The 13,480-nt window shown below is 44.5% G+C and overlaps 1 protein-coding gene across 1 annotated transcript in view; it reads right to left on the bottom strand.

The window, feature by feature from the left end:
• LOC311127022 (condensin complex subunit 1-like) overlaps nt 1-13,412 on the bottom strand; it is a 30,065-nt gene extending 16,653 nt beyond the window's left edge. The window contains exons 1-19 of the mRNA XM_084158762.1: nt 13,345-13,412; nt 12,848-12,967; nt 12,690-12,765; nt 12,520-12,578; nt 12,220-12,395; nt 11,498-11,643; nt 11,235-11,362; nt 10,961-11,084; nt 10,623-10,770; nt 10,283-10,480; nt 9,436-9,570; nt 9,253-9,340; nt 8,376-8,562; nt 7,941-8,059; nt 7,083-7,298; nt 6,756-6,930; nt 6,033-6,117; nt 5,712-5,848; nt 3,871-4,003 (exon numbers count right to left, since the gene is read on the bottom strand). Of these exons, the coding sequence (XP_084014888.1) occupies nt 3,871-4,003; nt 5,712-5,848; nt 6,033-6,117; nt 6,756-6,930; nt 7,083-7,298; nt 7,941-8,059; nt 8,376-8,562; nt 9,253-9,340; nt 9,436-9,570; nt 10,283-10,480; nt 10,623-10,770; nt 10,961-11,084; nt 11,235-11,362; nt 11,498-11,643; nt 12,220-12,395; nt 12,520-12,578; nt 12,690-12,765; nt 12,848-12,965 (2,448 nt within the window). The 5' untranslated portion in view covers nt 12,966-12,967; nt 13,345-13,412. The remainder of the gene's footprint in view (nt 1-3,870; nt 4,004-5,711; nt 5,849-6,032; nt 6,118-6,755; nt 6,931-7,082; nt 7,299-7,940; nt 8,060-8,375; nt 8,563-9,252; nt 9,341-9,435; nt 9,571-10,282; nt 10,481-10,622; nt 10,771-10,960; nt 11,085-11,234; nt 11,363-11,497; nt 11,644-12,219; nt 12,396-12,519; nt 12,579-12,689; nt 12,766-12,847; nt 12,968-13,344) is intronic.
• Nucleotides 13,413-13,480: the final 68 nt, after the last annotated feature.

The raw sequence follows: 13,480 nt of genomic DNA, 5'->3' as shown, positions 1-13,480 counted from the left end.
GCCGGTCTGATGTACTGCCAAATTCTCTAAAACGACATTGGAGGCGGCTTATGGTAGAGAAATGAACATTAAATTATCTGGCAACAGCTCTGTTGGACATTCCTGCAGTCAGCATGCCAATTACACGCTTCCTCAAAACTTGAGACATCTGTGGCATAGGGGTGGGCGATATGAGCTAAAATTCATATCACGATATTTTCCACTGTCCAGACGATATCGATATGATATCACGATATATGACGTAAAAAAATATGAATCACATTTTAATATCCCTTCTTGGTTAAATTATATTAGTTAAGGAAAAATATGTATTTGAACCTTATATAACCAGAAAGAGTGAGGCATTGGACCGTATGGACCTGAAAAGTTTTTATTTGTATTGTGCAAACATGCATTCCGTAAACATGAGGTAGGTAGGCCTATATATATATATATATATATAAATTAGATATTAAGTAAAATTAAATAAAAAATAACAGGAGATAAAGAAAATAAGGTAATTACAAATTCAAATACGTGTGTTTGTTTTGGCTACGGTCCGTAGATATGTAAAAAACTAACCGTTTGAAACTAAACCTTTCAAGCCTCAACCATCAATTATCAACAATATCAACAAATCTTCACTAGAACTTTCTTCACAAGTTCCGTGCCAGGAATACCAGCATGTTGACTGTTTCTGGCTTTAGTGCTGCCCTGTGACATGTCACCACATTGCCCCCAGTGCTGAATGCCCTCTCAGAGGGGGCACTTGTGGCAGGGATGCATAAGTATTTCTTTGCCAGACAACTCACACGTGGAAAATTAGATCCGTGAAATCGCCACCACTCCAAAGGATCAGACTCGCTGTCTGCTGCCGTTGCCAGAATGTAGCTATTCAGCTCTTGCTCAATGATCTGCCTCTCTGAACATGAGGCAGGTGCACTGCTGGTCTGCTTAAAGAAGCTCCCAAGGCTCTTCTTGGGCTTCTTGCCTGATTGATGAGCAGTGGAAGCTTCTTTCTCCCTGTCAGTGTGATCCTCTGCAAGAGACGATTTTCCCAGGGCTGTGTTCTCCACCAGGAGGGCTTCGGTCTCTGAGGCAGCTCTCACCTTAAAAAATGAAAATAATTAAACTTTATTTGTATAGCACCTTTCATACATAAAATGCAGCCCAAAGTGCTTTACATTTGAAGCAATAAAACAAGAACAAATGAATAAATACCTTAATGTCCTCCAGTTTCTCAGCGGACATGTACCTGGTCTTGAACCTTGGATCTAGAAAGGTAGCCATGGAGAGCAGCTCATCTGTTGCAGGGTCAGTGTACTTGTTATTCAAGTAATCAAGAACCTTGATCTTGATCTCTTTGGTCAGTTCTGTATCGTCCTTGCTCAGATTTAGAACCTCTGCATTTAACAGATTGATGACAGGCTTCAAATAGGACACGCTCACATACGCTTCTCCTGACAGGGCATCTGTAAAGTCCTGGAGTGGCTTCAGTGCTGCTGTGACTGATTCCAAGACCTGGATGTCTTGCCAGGTAGGTACAAGGTGCCGTGTCTTTTTGTCCCCTGCCAGGACCTGTGTAATGGCCTTTTCCTGCTCCAGGACTCTTTCCATCATTTTCAGACGAGATCCCCACCTTGTCGGAGATTCTGTGATGAGCTTGTGCAGGGGCAGGCTTAGTTCATTCTGTGCTGTCATCAGGGCCTTCTGCTTTTTCCAGCTGTATGAGAACGTGCTAACCACCTTTTTGCAAACCCCTGTGGCCCGGGAAATCGCACACCCCTGTGGCCCGGGAGCGTTTTGGACACTCCTCTCTGGAAATTGGGAATAAGAAATCAAAATAATAGGGTGAAAAATAATCGAATCACAATACAATAATAATTAATAATAATGCATTTTTATATAGAAATCACAATACAATATAACTTTTAATCTTTGTTTGAGGATTTACGGCATTTACATTCAACTGTTACACATTTTACAAATCTGATGTGCTTAGATTTAGCCTACGGTACATGGCTGATGTGAGCTGTATTTTTTCTTAATAATAAGCATCATACAGGGTAGGCCTAGGCTACAGTCCTGAAACTTACCAATAGCATTGTGCAGCCTGTGTCCGAAACATCCAAGGTTTGCCCACTTGTTCAGCTGCAATGCCTTGATCATGTTCGATCCGCTGTCGGTCGTCATACAAACTTGACGCGACTCTTTTAATCCCCAGGACGACAGTATGTCCCTCAGCCCACCTGCAATTATTTCCCCGGTGTGGTCGTCTGGGAAATAAGACGTCTGTAGGCACTTACTTTTCAGTTTCCAGTCACCGTCTATGTAATGGATTGTGAGGCTTATATAAGGTTCTGTGGTACGACTTGACCATAGATCGGCAGTAGTGGAGAAGAATGGAATGTTATTTATCTCACTGTAAACTCTGTCCCAGCATTCTGTGTAAAGCTGTGGCAGGCATTTTTGGCTAAAATATTTGCGGCTCGGGATCTCATATCTTGGGTCCAGAGTTTGAATCAACTTTCTGAACCCCTCTTTCTCCACAGTTTGAATCGGTACCATGTCCTTCGCTATGTGATTTGTAATCGCAGCTGTGATGTCTATCCATTTTTTGCTCGTCTTCTCATAGCAAGTACCGGCAGCAAATGATGATATAATTGATTGTTGAGTGCGAGTCTGGCTTGTCTTCGGGCGAGCTCCTGGGCTTACTGTCTCACGCATTCTGGTGCATTGTTCATACTCACGGACATGTATGTTTTTTAAGTGATTGAACAGGTTGGTCGTGTTTCCACCTTTTGCTAAGACAACACGACGACACAACTTGCATAGGGTAGTGTTTTGGTCGGGGTCGGAGATTTTAAAGCCAAACCAGTTCCAAACAACAGAGGTGCCCCCTTTCTTCTTAACCAATTTATCCTCCTGCTCTTGAGCAACATCAATTTCTGTGTTTTCGCTCATCCTGGATTGTAAAGTTTTCCCCCAATAGTTAACCTGCCTCCTAACTGCAGCTGCCTGCACACTTCTTTGTTGCTAGCACTACATGCGTGCAACAAGTGCATGCGACGTGCGCTCATAAAAATAGGTCAACATATTAACATACATTCTTTTATTCGTAAGAACCAAGAAAGGTTGGATAAAAAAAATAAAAAAAAGATGTAGCTACTTAGTACTATCACTCAGTTGAAATTTGGAACAAAAAAATATTGATGCAAAATTCGGATTTATGAATTCTGAATAAATCGCGGTATCCATGATATTGCTAAATCCATATCATGGCGCGGCACAATACCGGTTTTTACTATCAAACCGGTATATCGCCCACTCTTACTGTGGCATTGTGTTGTGACAAAACTGCACATTTTAAAGTTGACTTATTGTACCCAGCACAAGGTGCACCTGTGTTTTCCTTCCTGTTTTTCATGAATTTGCCTACAATTCCAGCATATGCGGAAAGTACCTAGATATGCATATTTTATTCAGCTTTTGCACCTGTGTAATGATCATGCTGTTTAATCAGCTTCTTGATATGCCACACCTGTCAGGTGGATGGATTATCTTGGCAAAGGAGAATTGCTCACTAACAGGGATGTAAACAAATTTGTGCACAAAATTAGAGATTAATATGCTTTTTTTTGCGCATGGAACATTTCTGGGATCTTTATTTCAGCTCAAGAAAAATGGGACCAACGCTTTATACGGTGTGGTTATATTTTTGTTCAGTATAGTTGATTTTATTCAAAACACATAGGGTGTGGTGTCTATATGGAAAAATACACTACTTAATTTCAACCAATCGATTGGTGGAAAGAACATAACTTTTTTTGGGGTCTGGGACAGCCCTAGACCTCTACAAAGTCTAGGCTGGGAATCTACATGTGGTCTTACCCTAACATGGTCAGTGATGTTACAGATGGTGATAACAGAGTCTCTGGCCAGTAGGAAGTCTTCAGTCACCTTCTCTCCCAGAGCCACAGAGCACAGAGTGTCCAGGTTACTGAGGACCACTTCCCTCTCCGCTCTACACAGAGAAATACACAATTACATTAGTCTACACATTGAACACGCAATCTAAAATGCCACATTAATCTGATACAAGAACACGCATACAAACATGCTAATACACACGGCAACTTTAGTGTGTGGTGCACAAATTAGGTTCTTGGCAGTATGTACATTTACTGCTACGCCTACACACACACAGAGTAGTAAGGGATGACATTTAAATTATGCCCAGGCTCCAGATTAATTAATAATCTCATCTGTGCTCGGCCCACCGCAGAACATACACAGTCCCTGTCTATGAGGGATAATGTGTGTGGGAGGGAGGGTTAGAGGACGTGAGAGGAGGATTAAACAGGTTATGAATGCTGCCTGCGTGGAAAGAGAGAGAGAGGAGGCACGGTATTGTCCAGTCCAGTGTGGGTGGACTGCAGATAGTCCCCCTCTCTCTCCACCCCCCTCCCCTCCAGCAGTGGCTGTCTTTGAAGGAGACTGAATGTGTGTTTAAAACGCTCGTTCTTCATTGAAAACCCTGGCGGTGAGCCCAGATTTATCTGTGGTCGTGACTTAGACTCAATGCAGAGAAGTCAGTGTGCTCTGCTGTGCTCCTATTCAGAGACTAAAGGCGTCAGCATGCTTCAGTTTGGCTAGCCAAACGTGTGCTCGCATACTCCCTTAAAAGACATTCACTTGAAAACGAGAAAAAAAGCAGCAATAGTACTATTTGTCCATTTTGAGACACTGTAGCCAGTACACTCAAAATAGTGTGAATTAATCTAAGATAACTCAAGAAATCGGTCATGCATTTAGACTTTTTTTTGCTGAGGAGATCTTAGTCGCGCAATTTTACATCTAACTAAGATGTTTGGTGCAGTTCTCAATGACAAACTGCATGAAAACAAGTCTTCTCTCGTTGAAAGACAAAGACTTTGAAGAATCCCTACTGTTGACCAATCACCGACCAAGGGGCATAGACTTCAGCTCGCCTCCAGTCCAAAACTAACAAAATGTCACAAGATGTTGTAATAATATATGCACAAACTCTTCCGAACAGTTTCGGCTGGGAAGCATGCGGACGCCTTAATGAGGATTAGTGGAGAAATTAACCAACGTCAAACTGCTGAGAAAGCCAAGAGCCAAAGGTAGGAGTTTACAATAGGAGCAGACATAGGAACAGTTTACCTTACGTCATTAAGGGAACATTGTCATTGGGAGGTTAAGTGCAAAACTGAACTTGGATCAGAGTCTCATTAAACAAAGATTAAGATCAATGTATTGGTCAATTACACAAGGTCCAACCGAAATTTGACTTCCGCTTTTAACCCAACCCCTCCGAAAGACACATACCGGTGTAGAAGCCCTCAGATTACCAAAGAAGTGCGCTCATGGCCAACTGAATATGGAGGTGAATTTCTCCCTGCCTCACACAGACACACACAGACAAACAAACCAGTCACACTGTCAGCACCCTCCCACTATTCTCTACTGTGTTTCTTTACCTGGAGAAACATGTGGGTGGGGCCAAGTCACTGTAGGCCGGCCCTTACAGCAGAGCAGCCAATCTCCGCTACACTGCCAAGATTACCGGCCAATCGAGACAAGGGAGAACCCAACCCTCTCGTTCAGTTGGCTCGCATTCGCCTTGGTCTCATCATTGGGCAAGAAGTCAAATGGGACTTAAAAACACAGGTGTGGAGGAAGAACTTGTGTTCGTGAGTGGGCCTTACCGTGCAGCCATTCCCAGAAGCAGTACTGCTGCCCGTCTGTGCAGGCTGGAGGTCTCTCGTTTGCCAGTGAACCTCTCCCACAGAACCTGCACTACCGTGGACTGGAGGCTGCTGCCACCGCCAAAGAACTCCTGGACCTGGGACGCGCGAGACAACAGGTTGGAACAGATCAGATGAGAGAGAGAACGGGGGTTAGTATAATTGAAAGACAGGATGGATAGAGTAATCAGCAAAGAGAAAGGGCTAACTCAATCACTGGGTAGTATTGATGACAGACAGGATTGATCAGATAAAACAGAGTAATAAGAACGAGAAACTCACTATCTCCTCCAGACACTGGATGGTCCCCAGAGAGGCGTCCACCATCAGCTCAGACAGACTGTCCACTAGAGTCTGAGCTTTAGCCCTGAGGGAGCGAGAGAGACAGTCAGTCACCAGAGAGATCATCTCCAAATCCCATGCACAGCCCATTGGAGGTGGATGAAGTTGCTCCAAGACATTGTGCAATTTCCCACCCCAATTCTACCTTGAGTCTGCATCTTTTCCAGCAGCAATGTGCCAGTGGGAGCCAGATTAACAAATTCACAGCAGAAAATGTAACACAGGCTGTGTTCAAACAGGCAGCACAATTCTGATTTATATATTTTTTGCAAGAATTGGTCTTTTAACCAATCACAAATCTTTTCACATCAAATCTTTTTCAGAGATGATCTAATCGGTCAAAAGACCAATTAGTGAAAATAAGATCAGAATTGGGCTGCATGTCTATAAAACACAGCCTGAGAGTTGAAACCTCTTGGGGGAATGGCTGAGGAGCTGGAATGAAGATCGCAGGTTCCCACTAAGGCTGTTTCAGCAGACAAGACGCAGTTCCAATTACTCACAATACCATTATAATGTCACTAGCACTGCTTCGCAATTTCACATGGGAAGACATTACCACTTTAAAAATAACTTAACCATCTGAAAATTGGTAGGTGGATCGAGGGACCTGTTGGGTTGATAGAAAGTGCTTGTGGCAATAGTTTGAAGGTGTGTGTGTACCTGGTGTTGTCTCCCTGGGGGTTGAGGTATAGACGTCTGTAGGCCTGCACCACAGCATCTTTAATGGCAGCGTCAGTAGACCAGACCAGAGGCAGCATCCTCCTCACGCCAGTCAGAGAGTTCGCCACACTGAACTCACATACTGTCACACAGAACTGCACCGCCTCCTGGACAACTGACACACACAGGGGGGGGGACAGTCATTTCTCAATACCCCACACATTACATAGTCTCAGAATACATGCATGGAGTCATTGGGGTGAGATGTTGACTGTACAGGTGATGACGGTAATGCATGTGTAGGTAAGATGAGGTGTGTGTTTGTACCAGAGGTAGTCTTCCAGTAGAGCATGGTGTTGATGACGGCGATGGCTCTCTCCACCTGCAGGGCGAAGCTCTCAGTGTCTCTCAGATACTGCACCAGCATCTCCTGTTTCTTCAGCTCGCTCTCCTCCACCCCTTCCTTCCCTCCATCCCCTGCTCCCTCCTTCTGGGGGGTGGGAGGCAGGTCCTCTCTGATCTCAGAGGTGTCCTGGTCAGGACCTGGGGAGGAACAGGGACACAGGGGAAAAGAGAGGTCAGATTAGAACATGTTCTCCTGAGAGCAGATGTGAACAGCTTAACTCCTGCCACAGTGTGAGCACGCATTTGTTCCAGTCCACATGATTCAACTAAATAGTGGTCTAAAATGAAGACGAATTGTTGATTAGTTTTTAAAAATCAGGTGTTGGAGCTGGGTTTGGGTGATTCACCAGTAGAAAACATTATCACCCACTCCATCAGTAATGCTGTCATATGAAACTACACCTCCCACACTGCTGAAAGCAGACAACGCTAGATTGACCTTTATCAATTAGATTTTGATTAGTTATCACTCTTATTCTAGCACTGATTTTTTTTTTTACTTACAAGTTTTACTTACAAGGCTCGCTACTGAATAATTTGCTTAATCCATTTGAGTGAATTTTACTCTTTTAGCAGAGTGCTGGTTAGTTCTGAATAGAGTTTACTTACTAGGCTTGTTTTATGTGGTTCTTTCAACATGCACTTACTGTAAGTCGGTTCTAGATAAGAGCATTCGCTAAATGACCCAACATTTTCAGAATGATTGCTTTTTTCTATCTCCTACACTTAACCAATATACGTGCATCGGGATGTGATTGACAGATGGATAGTGTTCTGTACCTTTAAAGAGCAGAGCCAGTGTTTCCAAGAGAGTCTCTGGGGTGAGAGTGGTCAGAGACGAGAACATCTCAGACTCTGGGAACAGGCTGTGGGCTCGCACACACAGACGCACTGCATTCCTGAAACACAAACAATCAGTTATTAAATTGATCATTATGTGATCCCTGTAGGGTTCAGCTTGGAATGCCAATCGGTATCTGACTTCTATAAACAGTTTTTACTACATGATTTGTAATAATGTTGGGAATGGTTTCCTTGAGCTAAAACTAGTCACAGATTTCACCTATCGGATAGGATTAAATGCATAGAAATAGAATGAATAGCACGGGAGTCCCCCACTCTATTTCTATGCATTTAATCCTATCCGTTAGTCGAAATCCAGATAGATGACTTTTGAAAAACTGGGCCCTGTATTTAGATATCGTTTCACTCTACCGGTATTTGTTGACGCGGAGGAACTGGGCGATCTGTATGGCGGTGGCCCTGTCGTCATCCTCCTCTCCAGCCTCTTCCTCTTGCTGCTCCCCCTCTCCCTCACTGGTGGGCTCCAGCTCTGCTCTGACGGTGAGGAGCAGCTCAGGCTCCATAGCGGCCCACAGCTCTGAGGCCTTGATCACTGCCACTGGACGGAGAGACAAAAGGAATGTGGTCAAAGGGAAAATCCACTAAAATCATTTTGCATCATGATGATGTGGCAGGTGATATTTTGCTTACTGAATGTCCAATATCTTGAAAACTTGACTGTGAAACATTTTGGAACTGTATCAACTGTGGATTAATGGGGAAAAAAATTAAAAACAATTTGAGTGAAGTTTCCCTTTAATTATACAAAAAGTGAAGTTTCCCTTTAATTATAAATATTGTTTGGACAAAAGAGGTAGAAGATGAAGTAGAGGACTTCAGAATGAATGGAAGCTATTTCTATGGTTACAAAACCCTCAGATTAACAAAGAAGAACGCTCATGGCCAACTGAATATTGAGGAGAGCTGGGTTTCTCCCTGCCTCACACAGACAAACAAACACACGTCAGCCACACTGTCAGCACCCTCCCACTATTCTCTACAGTGTTTCTTTAGCGGGAGAAAGATGTGGGTGGGGCCAAGTCACTGTAGGCCGGCCCTTACAGCAGAGTAGCCAATCTCCGCTACACTGACAAGATTACCGGCCAATCGAGACGCATCCCAACCCTCTTTCAGTTGGCTCGCATTCGCCTTGGTCTCATCATTGAGCTTTATATCAAAGATTGAAGGTGTAAATTTTAGGGATGTGTTAAATGAAGTGGTATATATAAAAAGGTGGTGTATAATTTACCAGGTGCGTTTTCCTGCAGTTTCTCTCTAAGCTCTCTGAGTTGAGCCATCTCCTTCTCCAGGGGTTTCTTCAGGTCAGCACTGCTCAACTGCAAATGAAACAAACACAATTGTAAGACACTTTAGGTGTTGTGTGTGTACTTTGCTGTAGTGGTTGTTTGAGCGTGTGTGTGTACGTGCGCACCTTGCAGCTGTAGGGGTTGTGTGCAATGAAGGCAGCCAGTAGCTGGATGGCACTCTTGACCACGTTGATGGATTTGTCCATCAGCCTTCCCACTGCCAACCCCATCACTTCACTGTACCTATTCAAGGGCAGAGCCTGGGGGAGAAATCACACAGAGGACCGCTCAGTAATCCCAGAGGAAGTAATTCTCTCCTAGTCTTCTTTCCCTAAAAAACAAAACAATCAGGTTTTGGCAGTAAATAAATAATTCAAATAATTTCTGCGCCTTTGAGGAAACGACAATCAAATGGGGATTTGATGTTGAGGGACAATTCACTTCAAACTCAAACCAGCACAGGAGTGTTGGTGACTTTACTAAATGATGAGGCCACCGCATTGCCGTCACTAAGATTTCTGAATGCCCTCAGATTACCAAAGAAAATTTTCATAGCCATAGCAAAGGCCACCAACAAAGATTTGTGCCTCCTTGCCAACTGATACATACTCTCACAGACAAGCAGACAAACACTTTCAGCAGCCTCCGTCCTGCCTTCTCCTATATCTCTGGGATGGGCAGAGGGTGAGGAGGACTGCTAGTTTACTCTAGGTGGGCCCTTACAACAGAGCAGCCAATCTTCGCCACACTGCCAAGATTACCCACCAATCAGGAGGAAGAAGCACACAATCTCTCAGCCTGATTGGCTCATACTTGCCATGATCTCATCACTGGGCATTAGTGGATGTATTAAATGACTAGTGAACATACTGCAGATTCATAACAGTGCAAGTAGTTCCCGGAATTGTGTCATACATCAATACTGTTGTTTGGGAATCGCTTTTAGACAAACGTAAGCACACACACTCGCACCTTGCTGTTGACGATGCGTGTGTAGACCTGCAGCACTCGGGCCCTGACGTAGGAGTGTGTGTCGTGGAGGTGCTCCTGCAGTGTGTCCATGAAGCGGTCCCTGTCAGCTTTGCCAGACTCATCCAGCCCATCTCCACTAAGGACCCTGACCAGAACCTCTCCCAACACTTCACACACTGCCACACGCAGACTGGGGCTCTGCAGACACAGGGAGAAGGATCGAACATTCAGTAATGACTAGATAGTAAGGACATTGTGATTGATAATCAAAGGCAGCACAATTTCAAAGGAAGAAGTAGTACTATCAATCTGGTGTTAGGGATCATGGTGTGTGTGCTACCTCTCCCTCCAGGTGTGTGAGTAACACACTGATGTTGGGGATCATGGTGTCGGGGACCAGGGTGCCGAGTTCAGACAGGAAGCTGGAGAAGGCCTTGACCCCTGATCCCTCTCTGGCCAGCTCCTCACTAGACTTCTGACCGATCTCTCTGAGATGAGGGTCAGTATAGACAACAGGGCATCAGAACAGAGAGACACAGACTTCACACACGCCCACTCAACAAGTCCCTAATTTGTTTCTCGCAACACTTCATAAACAGGGACAAAAAGGACATGGGGACTTTAAAGACATTCTTGCAGAAAATAAGACAGATAAAAAAAGGAATCTCTTCGACTGACCTCATGACCTCTCCTATGATAGCCTTGACTCCATACTCAGTGCTCCACACAGACACAGCCTGGGCACACACTGACGACAGCTGCTCAAAGTGCTGCAGCAGCTGGATCACCTTCACACTGGCACCTGTGGATGATGAGAGAGTACATCAGTACAATGCTTCACTTGAAGACCATACTACTAATAAAAAGGCAGTGGAGCAATAACATTAAAATGCATCAGCATAGGTTCTATGGAGCTGTCTAATAAGTGGTTTGGGGGTGGTGAGTTACTGACCCAGGAGGTGGTTGTATTTCTTGACCTGCACCCCCAGCAGGTGGATGATGGCGTCTCTGGTGGGCTTGTTCTTCACATGGCTGATGGTTGGGTTCTCCAGGAGCTTATAGCAGCAGCATGTCACACAGCTGAGGACACAAGTATCCTGTAAGTAATGTAGACTGCTGCTCATCGCTCACCATGTTCTCTACCTAGAGAGTGAAACGCCACAAACCCATGTTTCCTCCAGCCCCACACACTCATCCACAGTCTGGCCCTCTCACCTGATGAACTCCTCCTCGACCAAAGAGAGGCTCCAGAGGGAGCGGATGTCCAGCTGAAGGAGCTGGGTTAGAGCCTGCAGCACCGTCTCCCTCTCAGAGTCCCATTGTAGTAGACCTTCTCCTGCAGCCTTCCCCTTCTTACTGCCCTGAGGGTGTCGAGAGAAAGAAAGTTCACTTCAAACTGTCAACTCAGTACAGGACTCAGGAGGTTTGAGATTCTAGAATGACTGAGGATACACTCTACTATCCGTATGCAGTTACAGTGTGACTCCTTATTGATGAGGCCACTATGCATAGCGGTCACAAAGATCTGGGTGTAGTTTTTGAATGCCCTCAGATTACCAAAGAAAATGTTCATAGCCATAGCAAAGGCCACCAACAAAGATGTGTGTCTCCTTGCCAACTGATACATATACTCACACAGACAATAAGACAAACACTTTCAGCAGCCTCCGTCCTGCCTTCTCCCATATCTCTGGGATGGGCAGAGGGTGAGGAGGACTACTAGTTTACTCTAGGTGGGCCCTTACAGCAGAGCAGCCAATCTTCACCACACTGCCAAGATTACCCACCAATCAGGAAGAAGGAGCACACAATCGCTCAGCCTGATTAGCTCATACTTGCCATGATCTCATCACTGGGCATTAGTGGATGTATTAAATGACTAGTGAGCATGCTATGAGACTACAGATTCAAATATGACTGGGTGCAGAAAGACCTACCTTACTGGGTGCAGTGATGATACTCTGCCTGTACGAGTCACTCTCCAGGGTTTCTGTGAGCTTGCAGAGGAGGAATACACTCATTTTGACAGCATTGAGCTGCTCCTTGCGGTCCGGGGCAGAGAGTGAGGCGTTGAGGAGGAGGGAGGGCAGGGAGACGGACAGGCCACTCACCACTAATAGAGAAAGCAATGAAATACGGATGAGGACTTTGGCTGTATAGTGAGCATTAGCAGGCACAGGTATGCCATCATGTGAATAGGTTGAGACATTTCAATACACACCATCACAAACACTGACCTTGTATGAGTAACTCCAGGGTGTCCTCTTTCACACTCATGTCCACTTTATGGCAATGCCTGAGACATACAATAGTATGCAACATCGGTCAATACTCAAGAAACAGAATTGTGGTCGGTTTGAGAAATAAATAAAAATACAAGAATTTTGGTAAATATAAAGTTACTCACTGCAGCACCGTGTAACCCGTGTCGAAGTGTTCCAGGATACACAATGGACCCTGGCTTCTCAATGCAGCCTTGAAACCTAGAAAGTTAAGTTACTTGGTCAGATTTCAGGAGGACAATAGTCTAACAATTATAAGTCTAACAAACTACGGGATATTTACTTTTGAGATGGGAGGGCAGTTGTTTAGGGGAGACGACATCCTGAACCACGTACTGGTTAATGCCCCCAGTCTTCACCAGGTCACCCACGCACACAGGCACAAAGAAGTCCCACGACATCACTGTACACGAAAAAACAACTTGTCGTAAGCCGAGTGGTTGACATTCTAGGTAATTATAGTAAGCCAAGTTATTTCCATGTAGCTAGCTATAAACGACCCACTCAACCTAACAAACGTGTTCGCTCATGTATTAGCTAGCTTACTTTCTTTTGACCAAGTTATTAGTTATGTGTTTGTTTCGATTTCTTCGCGAACTAACTAGTTAGCCACAATATAACTTAGTTCGCTGGCTAACGCGTTAGCTAGATACGTTAATAATTTATTTAAGATAGCTACAGTATTTAACGTTGTTGTTAGTCAACTAGCTAACTGGCTACATTTCACAACTAAGAAAAAGTCAAGACATAAGTAACGTTAACTAAGTATAACACACTTACCAATATTTTTTGTAGAGCTCTTAGCTACAATTGAGAAACTGTTCAACAGATTGCAACAGCACGGCACTGCTCTGAACGGTTTGTGGCGAAGGGTTTTGAATTTTTAACAGCAGCGCGCCAAAGGACTACGTCATCG

This window comes from Coregonus lavaretus (genome assembly GCF_964263955.1).
Source record: "Coregonus lavaretus genome assembly, chromosome: 3".
Taxonomy (NCBI): Eukaryota; Metazoa; Chordata; class Actinopteri; order Salmoniformes; family Salmonidae; genus Coregonus; species Coregonus lavaretus.
This window is presented reverse-complemented; position numbering and strand designations above follow the sequence as displayed.